The 12,908-nt window shown below is 43.0% G+C and overlaps 1 protein-coding gene across 2 annotated transcripts in view; it reads left to right on the top strand.

Moving 5' to 3' along the window:
* Kiaa1958 (KIAA1958 ortholog) overlaps nt 1-12,908 on the top strand; it is a 136,803-nt gene that overhangs the window by 113,060 nt on the left and 10,835 nt on the right. Inside the window, exon 3 of one of the 2 annotated variants that reach the window (XM_032903455.1) lies at nt 7,649-7,821. In XM_032903455.1, the coding sequence (XP_032759346.1) occupies nt 7,649-7,821 (173 nt within the window). Of the gene's footprint in view, nt 1-7,648; nt 7,822-12,908 lie in introns of those variants that run through there. The other variant, XM_032903446.1, reaches the window with a different exon arrangement.

The raw sequence follows: 12,908 nt of genomic DNA, 5'->3' as shown, positions 1-12,908 counted from the left end.
AAGCAGGTCAGGGGTTGGGGATTTAGCTCAGTGGTAGAGCGCTTGCCTAGGAAGCGCAAGGCCCTGGGTTCGGTCCCCAGCTCAAAAAAAAAAAAAAAAAAAAAAAAAAAAAAAAAGCAGGTCAATTTTGAAGAAAAAATCAAATTGTTGGCCTGGTATACTGCAGTGGCCCTGGGTTGTTGTCTGTGTACAGAGCCAGGTATTCCATATATGTGTATCTAACCATGAAGGGAACAGCCCCGAAAGAGGAAGCATTTATGTGCACAGCTATTTACAGAAACAGGTAATAAAATTCTTTAGTAATGGCTCTGTAGCTGGTTTATTCATGGGCTTGGTGTAGCTCCAGGCCAATTTATGGGACAGAATACTCCATAGCAGATATTTAACTGTTTGTTTGTGTATTCATTGTGGAGGGCGTGTGTGTGTGTGTGTGTGTGTGTGTGTGTGTGTGTGTATGTTTTCTTTCTGCATGTAGACCCTCTGTGAGCCCTTTTTTCTTATCTCCACAAAAGGATCCCACAGTTTTTAAATACCACTTTGTGCAGATCTAAACACATAGTGGCAGGTTGTAGAGATGGTTCAGAGGTTAGCACGGGCTTCCAGAGGACCTGGGTTTATTCCCAGCACCCACATAGCAGCTCACAACTGCCTTTAACTCCAGTCCCAGGGGATCTCACACTCCTTCTGGTGTCTGCAGGTACATACATGTGCACAGACATACATGTAGGTAAAACCCTGATACCTGCTTTAACAGGCATAGTCTACTGTTTGATCCCCAGATGGTGGCAGCAGATGGAGGGAGATCGTTGGAGATTTGGGGTCTCACTTTGTGCCCCAGCTGACCTGGAACTTCCCTTGTAAATCAGGCTGGCATTGAACTCAGAGCACTGCCTCATTCAGCCTCCCTAGTGCTGGGATTAAAGGTGTGTAGCACCACACCTGGGTGGACCTTAGTATTTTAAAGTATGTCGTTAACTGTTTTGTACAAATATGCCACGGTCTGTTTTAAAATACCTTAATTCAATTATATTCTATTTCTTTACTTTTATAAATTCCTGTTAACTCATGCATACACTTTTGTGTTTCTGATAAGATCCCTTAGACATTTTGAAGAAAAAGTCTTAGATCAAATAAAAAGGAAGGTTTTGTTTTATCCCACATAGTTCCAAAGCCCTAGGGATTTTTACAATGTACAAAAATAATGTATTCATCCTTGCTACAGGACTGAAAGTACTATGGAATCAACAACATGATATGCATCCTTCCGGACTTTTTAAATGAAATTATAAATAGACAACCTTAATTTATTTTCGTGTCAAAATGGCATCGTCCTGCACATGTTATCTGAAAGCAAATTTCCCTTTCTAGCTTTATATCCTGGGGCTTGTTTCCGTAAGCATGTAGAAGGGTGGCACAGCTTTTAATGACAGCCTGTAAACACGCGTCCTCTAATTGCTTCTCCATTAATGAGGTCTGGTAGACATCCTTATCTCTGCACTTAGCTAAAAAAGGCTCCATGAAAGTTCAGACGTAGACACCATGTAATGTTGGCCAAGGTTGCAGCTTCTTTCCCATATTCTGCCCATGTTTAGATGCAGGGTTTTTTAAATTTTATTTTTGTTTTGTTTTGTTTTAAGTCTTTGCCAATTTGTTAAGTGAAATCGGTCTTGTTTTAATTTTAGTGTCTGACTGTTATCAGTGTGTTTCAGTACTGGTGTGCCTTCTGAGTGTTTCCTCGTGAGTCTTCCCTCGCTGGTTTCCAGAAGCTTGCTTGTCCCATGTCCTTTGCTGCCCATCTTACGAACGTTTTCTCCCACTGGACTCCCTGCCTTTTAGAATTCCTTCAGCACCAACGTCTGACCTGCTCACCTGCCTTTGTGCCTTGTGGGCTGGATCATGTGACAAAGGCTTTATATCTGCACTCCCCAGATTCTGCAAATCATCTCCTGTGTGAGAACAGCTTTTTAAACACGAACCACTTAAAAATGTGTGTGCAGTGAGGGGGGTGCGTTAAAATATGAATCAATTTTGGTTTTTTTCTGACTTGACAACCAATTAATTCTTTTTTAATTTTTTTCTTTGTTTGTTAAAACAGGGTTTCTCAGTGTAGCCCTGGAACTTGCTTTGTAGGCCAGGCTGGCCTCAAACTCAGACATCTGCCTGCCTCTGCTACCCCAGTGCTGGGATTAAAATCATAAACCACCACTCCATGCTTGGTTTGTCACATTCTTGTAACACATTTATATCTTAGGGCTCGGCCTCCCAAAGTTTATGTTTATGACTGTCTTCCTCTTTAAAATTCATTTATAAAACATTTTTACTCTCTCAACTAAGCTTTAAAACTAGCCTGAGTAGGGCTAGAGAGATGACTCAGTGGTTCCGGCTGCTCTTCCAGAGGTCCTGAGTTCATGTGTGAAGACAGAGCACTCATATACATCAAATAAGTAAATATGTTTCTAAAATGTATATTTAAGATTAGGCTATCACAAAGGGAGTATCACAAAGGAATTACTTAAAGATTACTTGAATAAAATACCTAATTGACTCCTCCTATCCACATTATATGGTAGTATATAACACTTTATCCAGAAAGTATTTTTTAAAGGTGTATTTGTTTATTTTATTATATATAAGTACACTGTAGCTGTCTTCAGACACACCAGAAGAGGGCACCAGATCCCATTACAGATGGTTGTGAGCCACCATGTGTTTTTTGGGAATTGAACTCAGGGCCTCTGGAAGAGCAATCAAAGTATTTTTAATCTTAAGGAATTTTGGGTTGTTTTCTTAAGTGAATTACACAGAAAAGCACACAGACTGTTAATTGATTTTTTTTTTCCCTGAAGCAAATGTTTCCACAGCCCCCACACAGAGGAATAAGAACCTGGAAGTCTCTTGTGCTCTCCTGGCGTCATCGACAAGGCTACTACTGTATGACCATTCACTTACTTTCTTACTATCGTGCTTACCAGATTCACTCGTGCTTTTACAGTTTATTCCAGTAGTTGATTGCTCACCATTGCACCATGAGAATGAGTCGTTGAGTGTTTTGCAATGTCAGTGTAGTTGGTGTTTTATAGACAAAGGACAGTCTTCAGTTTGGGGCTATTATGCTGTTAGATTTTGGTAAACATTCATATGTGCTGTTGATACGTATGTATACATGTATGTTGGGTATGTTGGGATGCAGTATCATGGATATCATAAATACATGACCAACATGAGCAGATGCTGCCGATGGGTTTCGAAAGTGGCCATGGCTGTATTCTCGCCCCAGCAGAATTCATTAACATCTGGTGTTTCTTCTTCATTGAAGACGTTTTGCTTGTGCATTCGTGGATGATTCCTGGACCATTACTAATTTTACATGAAGTTCATTAAAGTTTTATCTTTTGTGTGTGTGTTGGGGAGGGGGATGTTTCCTGAGTGTGTGGGGTTGTGCATGCATATGTGTTCATGCATGTAGTTCCCTCAGAGGCCAAGTGCTCAGTGAGCATTGGGTTCCCTGGAACTGGAGTTCCAGTGTGAGGTGCCTGCAGGGTGCTAGGATAGAACCCGGGTCCTCTGTAGGAGCTTTAGTGAAACATGGATGATCCTTCTCTCCAGGCCCAAGTGTTGACCATTTCTAATTGAACTGTCTGTCGGCTTTCTCATTTAAAAATGTCTGGCTACTCCAGAGCTGATATCTTAAGGTTTTGTTGTGTTTTGTGTTTATGTTTATGTTTTGAGACAAGACCTCCTGTACTAGGCTGGCCTTGAACTCACTATCTGGGTTACAGTTTGATTAATTTGAAATTGTTGTATTGTTCTTGTTCACGGTATGAGGTAGCAATTCAGTTTTCTTGTTTGTTTGTTTTTTTAAATAAGATTTGTTTTTAAGCCCTTTAATCTTTTATTTTTTTATTTTAAAATTTTTTCTTAGCTCTATTTGTTTATTTATTGTGTGTTTGAGTGTTTTGTGTGCATGTATCACATGTCTATCACATCCATGCTTAGATCCCAGGGAGGTCAAAAGGTGTCCTGGGACTAGAGTTCCAGATGATTGTGAGTGACCATGGGAATTGAATTCTGTATCCATTGCAAGAACAAATGCTCTTAACTACTGAGTCATCTCTAAAGCCCTCATATTATTGTAAAGACTTTTGTGTCTGCTTAGTAACTGAGTTGGTCTGTAGGTTTCTTTGTTTTGTTCTGTTTTAGTGGGAAAGGTACGCTGCCTTATAAGTAGTTGTGAGTAGGTAGAGGAATTGCTCTGTGGATGAGAATACTTTCTACTCTTACAGAGGGCCTGGATTTGCTTCTTAGCACCCACATCAGGTAACTGAGAACTTGGGGATCTGACACCGTCTTCTGATGTCTGTTTGCACTGTACACAACCACAAACATACACATAACTAAAACTAAAACTAAATCTTACAGAAGATATCTAGGTGTGCTGGTGAATGTCCTTGGGAGGCAGAGGTGGGTGGAAAGAAAAAGTAGTTTTATCATTTTGTTCCCTAAAGGTAGGGTAATTTGCTAGTGAATTTCATCTGAACCTGATGATTGCTTTCAGAATATCTTAACTATAGATCCACTTTCTGTAGGCTGTGGAAGACTCTTCTAACTTTATAAATTTTCCTTGTGTTTTAGCAAGTTGTATCTTCTTGGCATGTGTGCTTTCTACTCAAGCTCTAGGTCTACTGGCCTCGTGCTGTTCATGATCTTTCTTCTCTTTGTAAGCTCTAGTGATATTTTTCATTTCTGGTGTAAAACTCATCTTTCTCCACTTTCCCTTGCTAGTATCTAAAATCTTGTCTTTTTAAGTTCGTCTTGGCATTTCCTCTTTACTGTAGGTCGCTGTTCCACTTCCTTCTGGTTTTGTTCCTTCTTTTTTTTTTTTTTTGGAGCTGGGGACCAAACCCAGGGCCTTGTGCTTGCTAGGCAAGTGCTCTACCACTGAGCTAAATCCCCAACCCCTTGTTCCTTCTTTTAACATCACTCGGCGTAGTTCTGTTTCCTTTTCGGAATAGTTGGTAGTGTTTCTTTTTGAGTCTACACAGCTGATGTTATCAGTTTCTCTGTGGCCCACAGTAGCTGCCTCCTAGATCTGGGGCATGCTGTACTGTCCTCCTCATGCAGTTTAAAATGCCTTCTTGTCCCATGAATTCTGTCTGTCCTCAGAAAGAAGATAGTATTTGTCAGATGCGTGTGTGTGGTGCTTGCACATCTGTGTGTAGTATTGACTGTGTTCCCATGTCTTCATATGCGTGTGTGTGGTGCTTGCACATCTGTGTGTAGTATTGACTGTGTTCCCATGTCTTCCCAGGGCTCATCTTTGTGTAAGGATGCCCTGTGTTCCCAGTTATCCACCGGTACATATGTGGGTTTTTTTCCTGTTTTGTGCTTTCATTGTCTTTGGGGGATCAGTGGGAGTGGGGGACCTCTGCTGTGCTTGTATATCTTGGCAAACAAGATGTTATTTGGTTTTTGTGTGCTCACGTGTCCAGATTCAAATCTAGGTTATTAGGTTATCAGTAGTCACTGGTAGGAATTCAGTTTCTCTGAGGGTTCCCATTCGATGCATTTGGACAGAACCCACATCTGCAGGTAATATTGAACACAATGTTGTCCTAGTGGATTTCAACCAGCAGTAGCAAGTGGCTGAAATTCTCATAAATAGGTTTCCCCTGATAGGGCTTGAAAGAAGGCTCAGTGTGCTCAGAGCACTGGCTGATCTTTCGGAGGACCCAGGTTTGGTTCCCAGCACCCAGATGGTGACTGTCATCCTCACTAAATTATTCTCACTGAGATTGTGTCCCTTCAGTACCTGGTACCATTGGTGTCATGATCAGTGAGTGCCATCAAACTCGAGTCTAGAACCGGATCTACCAGTGACTAGCTCGTGGCGTCAACAGCACACTTCTTGCACAGTGATGGCTCTGTGGGATACATCTGATGAGTGTATGAAGCTACCGAGATGTCTGGTGCTGTTTCCTTGTCTGTAAACAGGTGTGATAGTGTACTTGCTCACAGATCACACACCAGCTTTGCAAATTGGCTTCCGTTGATGTTAATCTTATTAATGTCAAGAAAGTCCTACCAGTTTTGGAAGTGGTGAGAACATCACTCCTCAGTGCTTCAGACAGTGCTCGTGCCTGCTCAGTGTTGCTCACTCCTCCCAGAACCCGGATGGTAAAGCAGTTTGTGTGATCCAGGGTTGTGGCAGGATCACGTTGTCAGAAGTGACATCAGGTTTGTGAGAAGCATAGAGATCATCACCATTGGGCACATGCCTGAGGAAAGAGAAAGCAGATGTGGAAACACGGAAAAGGGAGGTTCACATGTGCGGACAGACAACTTCTAGAAGAAAGGTTGAAATCAACGAGTGTGTTGAAGGGCTGGAGAGATGGCTCAGTGGTCAGCACTGGCTGCTTTTCTAGGTGACTCAGGTTCAATTTCCAGCACACATATGGTAGCTTACAACCCCCTGTAACTCCAGTCCCAGGGAATCTGACGCCCTCTTCTGACCTCTCTGGACACTAGACATTCATGTGCTACAAAGACAGACATGCGGACAAACACCTATACATATTATTAAGTATTGATTGTATAGCGCGCGCACACACACACACACACACACACACACACACACACACATGTTGGTGCATGTGTGCTGCTTCTGGGTACAAGAGGATTCTGGGAGTCCATGGAGCCATGAAAACCAAGGCGGGTTAGGTAGAGTGAACTCCAAGACTGCACTTGCTCTATCGTCCTGCTGTCTCTCCAGGACCTGGCCAGATTGTGCTTGAATATACATTCCTCAGTGGGACACTTGGTTTTATCCTCTAGAGTGTAAGGAAAGAGCAGCTCGTGGGTATGGATTTGATTTTCTTTTGACAATTTAAACTGTCTTCTTATCTGAAGATGAGCTTACCCCTCTGTTCCTTAACACTGCTTCCATTTCACCTTCTACTCAAATTTGAAGCTGGTCAGTGATTTGTGTAATCAAGGCTTACGTCAATCTACTCCCCACGAATGCCCGTGTACAGACGTGGGTGTGAGGTGTAAGTGTGTATGCATCATTACTTGGGGGAAGAGATTGAGAGCTCCATTTACTTCAAGGCTGCTCCTGATGGCGCCCAAGTAACTTGAAGCTGTGTTAACAAAGGATGAGTTTCCTTCAGTCTTCCTCCCTCCTATCTTTTTTTTTTTTTAATCTTTTCTAACTACTTCCTTTCTTCTCATCTTTTGCTACTACTGTTGGTAGAAATGCTGATTTTTCTAGTGGTAATTTTAGAATTTTCTAGTATTGACTCCATCCTATTATTGAAATGTTTGGAAGTGTGTTAGCCAATGACAAAATGATCAGGGTTAGAGACAAGGCATAGATTCTCGTACATGTAAATAGTTTTTGGAGACAGGATCTCCCTGTGTAGCCCTGGCTGACCTGGAATTCACTATATGTAGACCAGGCTGGCCTTGTGGCATAGAGATCTGCCTGCCTCCTGAGCGCTGGAATTAGAGGTGTGCCCCACCACTAGAAATGGCTAGAAATTTCACTCCTTTGCTGTCTTTATGGAGTTCTTTGTTACTTAATATCATCTCAGGATGAAACTCGCTAAAGGAGGGGATGGCACATTAATGTCTCTATTGTTTTTATTTCTAGCTTATTCTACTAAGCTCAACAAATTTCCTGTATTTAATATTAATGATGACTTGAATGGTCTGTGTACCAGTGCAGTGAGCCCAAACACCACCAAAGCCACGAGGTACGCCCTAAATGTGTGGCGCTACTGGTGCATGACCAACGGGCTCAAAGACCACACCGACATCACCAAGGTGAGTTCGCTAATTCTCTTGGCTAACTGCACTGAGCTTCCAGTTGCCAGCCATTGTGCTAACTGCTGTGAAGGAACATAAAATACAAAGAAAATTATCCACAGAACAAGTAGGATTTAGAGAGTTTTGTTTTGTTTTGTTTTGTTTTGTTTTGTTTTTTTTTGGTTCTTTTTTTCCAGAGCTGGGGATCGAACCCAGGGCCTTGCGCTTCCTAGGCAAGCGCTCTACCACTGAGCTAAATCCCCAACCCCGAATTTAGAGAGTTTTAATGAATGTGTGTTTGTTAAAATATTCAGGAGAATAAATTCAGGCACATTTCGAGGGAGAGATAGGGGTTGATAGAACTAGAAGGTGAGAGGTCAGTAGAACAGATGATGTGAGAAAGAGAATGGAAAGGCAGAGCCACTTGGCCTCAGTCTGGCTGGACTGAAGCACATCAAGGACTCTCAGGTGACAAGCTCGGGGTCTTGGTTTTGGATTGTTTTGTTTCGTTTTGAGTTTTTTGAGACAGGGTTTCTCTGTGTAGCCCTGGGTATCCTGGGACTCACTCTATAGACCAGGATGGTCTTAAACTCACAGAGATCCACCTGATTCTGCCTCCCAAGTGCTGGGATTAAAGGTGTGCACCACCACCACCACCACCACCACCACCACCACCACCACCACCACCACCACCACCACCACCACCACCACCAAGGGGTCTTGTAAACACTGGGAAACCACTGAAGTCTCTTGGTTTTCCATACTGCATGATCGGATTGTGAGAGCTGTAAGTTTCTAGGGTCAGGCAGGAAGGACTACATTAGAGTTTTTCAAGCAGGAAGGAACATAATAAAAATGGTATTTTAAAGAACGTAATTGGGAGTTATAAACAAATTAGTTATCTAGTATCCTTAGCCCCAGTCCCTTTGTAAAATTATTTGAGATTTGTGAGTAGTGGGGGAAGATTCAAATGGAGGGAGGTTGACTAGAAAGACAATGTTCTGCCTTGAATGCATTCCTCTAAGCCAGGGTCCAGATGGGCATAGCCATCAAGTTGTTGGGATTGTGAGCTTGGAGACAGTGGCAGTGGTGAGGCAGAAGCATGGATCTGAAGGTCTCACAGCCAGAGCCCATTAGTTGAAACCTGACAGCATGTAAGACTTCAGAGTGTGGGTGATGTCCTTAGAGATCAGTAAAGCCGAAACGGAAGCCTGGGTTTCTCCTTCCGGCAGCATGGCACATCAGATTCATTACACATGAGGACAGAAAGCACCCTGGGGTGGGGCAAAAGGAAGGAAAGGAGGGGACACTGACAGTGAGAGCCATTCCTTCTTGGCAAAACCGGTAATGTCAAGGAAGGAGCGACAGCAAATGGCAGGTGACTGCATGACCTTTGGCTAGGGGAGGAACCTTTGGGTTCCTAAAAAAGTTCCAAGCCAGGGAGCTGGTGAGGTAGCTCATTTGTTAGTGTTCACCATGAAGACCTGACTTGAGATCCCCACCATCCACACAGAAAAGGCTGGTCTGGTGGATGCCCAGAGCTCAGTGGCCAGTCACTGAGCTGGATCGGTGAGCTCCAAGTTCAGTGAGAGACCTTCTTCCAAAAGTAAGATGGAGGCGTAATTCAGGAAGATAGCGGATACCTACCTCTGTCCTCCACATGCATGCACTACCTCATGTGTATGTGTACACACACACACACACACACACACACACACACACACACACACACACGCACGCACGCACATCTGAGACAGGAAGATTGATTGTTTGCATGGTAAATAGCAGGCATTGGCTGCCGCCAGACACTCCTGGGGAACCCACAGGCCACTCTGAGCAGAGAAGCAAGAAGGCTAACTGTAGATCTTCACCTCTCCCTCTAGTCCTCCAGGTCCAGTCTCTTAAGTATCAGTCCCAGCTCTGTAGCAGTGGCCTGTCCTCACTCTCCCCATTCCTAGGGGGCTAAACAGATCCTGATTGAACCCCCTGCTTTTCTGCCTCCTGTGGACTCCCTCATCCTTTCCCTAGGCCATCTCCATCCCTAAGGGTCAGCTCCCAATAGCCAGAAACAGATTTTACCTGGAAACCCAGTGGCCGCACCTATCAGGATCCCAGAAGGATTTCCTGCCGTCTTAGTGCATCAGAAACCAAGGTACAAAACAACCACCCCACATAGACCAGACCAGATATCAGCAGCTAGAATGATAATCTTCCCAGTCCCAGATGCCTAGACCCCAGCGTAGAAATGCATAAGAGCCAGGGCAATATGTCTCCACCATGGCCCAGCAGCCCTACCACAGCAGACCCTGACTACTGCAACACAGCTGAAGTATAAGACAAAGACTTAAAATAGACTTTAAAATATGATAGAGCTCCTTAAAGAAGAAATTAATATCCCCTTAAAGAAGTCAATGAAAGCACAAACAAACAGGAGAAGGAAATAAATCAAACGGTTCAAGACCTGAAAGTGGAAATAGAATCAATAAGAAAGCCCAAACTGAGGGAAGTCTGCAAGTGAGAAATTCAGGGACTAGAACAGTAACAATCAGAGGTGAGCTTCATCAACAGAATACAGGAGATGGAAGAGAGAATCCCAGGCATTAAAGGTAAAATAGAAGAAATGAATATCTCAACCTCCCTCCCTCCAAAAAAGTTACATCTAGAAAAACTAGCACAAGACATCCAGGAAATCTGGGACACTGTGAAAAGACCAAATCTAAGAATAATAGGAAAAAGGAACGAGAAGATTCCCAGGTTAAAGGCACAAAAAGTATTTTCAACAAAATTGTAGAAGAAAGTTTGCCTAGCCTAAAGAAGGAGATGCCTATCATGGTACAAGAAGCATAGAGAACACCAGATAGATTGGACCAAAAAAGGGAATCCCTTCAGCACATAACAATCAAAACACAAAAGGAACAGGACAGAGAGCAGTCAGAGCTGCAAGGGGAAACAAGAAGGAATCTATAATGGCAGACTCTTAGAGTTAAACCTGACTTCTCAGTGGAGATTCTAGAAGCCAGAGGACCTGGGCGGATATTCTGTAGAGACCACAGATGTCAGCCTAGATTGCTATACCCAGCAAACTTTTCAATCACAATAGATGGAGAAAACAAGACAGTCTACAATAAAATCCAAACTTTAGCAATATGTGTACAGATCCAGCCCTACAGAAGGTGCTAAAAGGAACTCCAACATAAAGAGGTGAGCTACACCTGAGAAAAAACAAGGAATACATAATCCCACACTTGCACATAAAAAGGAAGTACACCCACACACCACCATCACCATCACCACCACCACCAACAATAACAACAACAATATAACAGGAAACAGCAGTCATTGATTATTGATATCTCTCAACATGATGGTCTCAACTTTCCAGTAAAAAGACATACTAACAAAAATGATGTGAAACCAGGATCCATCCTTCTGTTGCATCCAAGAAACACACCTTAATATGAAAAATAGACATCACATCAATGTAAAGGGACAGAAAAAGATATTCTAAGCAAATGGCCCTAAGAAGCAATTGATGTAGCCATTTTAACATCTGACAGAATAGATTTCAACCAATACGCATCAGCAGAGATAGGGAAGAACCCTACATACTCATCAAAGAAAAAAATCCACCCAGAGACACCAAGACATTGCAATTCTTTTTTTTTTTTTTTTTTTTTTTTGGTTCTTTTTTTTAGCTGGGGACTGAACCCAGGGCCTTGCGCTTCCTAGGCAAGCGCTCTACCACTGAGCTAAATCCCCAACCCGACATTGCAATTCTTAACATCTGTGTCCCAAACAGAAAGGCAGTCAAGCTTGTACAAGAAATACTACTTAAGCTTAAATCACATACTGACCCTCGTGCACTGATAATGGGAGACTTCAATACCCCAGTCCCACCAATAGATACACCATCCAGACAGAAACAAATGCTCGAGTTAACCGTTGTTATAAAGCAAATGGACCTCAGAGATGTTTACAGAACATTTCACTCAAACACAGAAGAATATATATACCTTCTTTTCACAACCACTTAGAACTTTCTGCAAAACTGACCATATAGACACAACACAATTCTCAACAAAGGCAAAATAATGGGAACAACACCCTGCATCCTGTCCGACCACCACTTACCAAAACTGACATTAGCAACAACAGAGACAACAGAAAGCTTACAAACTCACAGGGACCGAACGGCTCACCACTAAAGGGAAACTGGGCCAAGACAGAGGTCAAGAAAGAAATTAAAAGTTTCTAGGATTGAATGAAAGTGAATGGAATACACACCACGTCCAGACTTCCAGGACACAGGGAAGATGGTTCCAGGAGGTGAGCTCGTGGCACTAAGTGCCTATACTACAGAGAGATCTCATACAGTAACCCGACAGCACAACCAAAAGCCCTAGAACAAGTCACACCCCAATATAGTAGATGGCAACAAATAATGAAATCCAGGGCTGAAATCAATAAAAGAGAAACGACCGAACAGAATCAGTGAGGCAAAACATTGGTCATTTGAGAAATTAAGATTGGCAAACATGTCCAAATGAGCTGAAAGATGGAGAGGGGATCCAGATAAAATTAGAAGTGACAAGGGACACAACAGCAGATGCCAAGGAAGTCCAGAGACTCCACAAGGTTGCACGGTGAAAGCTTGTATGCCGCTAAAGGAAAACCTAAGAGAAATGGGTGAGGGCGGGAACACAGGGAGAGACAGCTAAAATGAAGGACCATGTGAGGGGTAGTGTGGAAGCCTATTACAGTAGAAGCGTCCTAAAATATTTATACGTATGTGAAGGCAATCTAAATGAAATCACCAAGTAATGAGGGAGACAGGGCCCCAGCTGGGCATCTCTTGGCACCACGTGAAGCCTCTAGGCCTGAGATTACTGGCTTACAGCTGATTGAGTTGTTGTCCCTAACCAGCCCAGGCTGCTGTCAAGACTATAGGTTGTGTGCACAGACTGTCAGCAAGGCCTCATTGCTGAAGACAACACCTGACAGTGCATTGGACATGGAGAAGTTGACCTGGTGCATATATAGACTATCCCTACCTTCTAACTCAATTGGTATAGGAAGTTACTCTGCAAGCTACACACACACACACA

This window comes from Rattus rattus, chromosome 1, assembly GCF_011064425.1.
Source record: "Rattus rattus isolate New Zealand chromosome 1, Rrattus_CSIRO_v1, whole genome shotgun sequence".
In the NCBI taxonomy this organism is placed as follows: domain Eukaryota; kingdom Metazoa; phylum Chordata; class Mammalia; order Rodentia; family Muridae; genus Rattus; species Rattus rattus.
The sequence above is the reverse complement of the archived record's forward strand: the minus strand, read 5'-3'. Positions and strand labels throughout refer to the sequence as shown.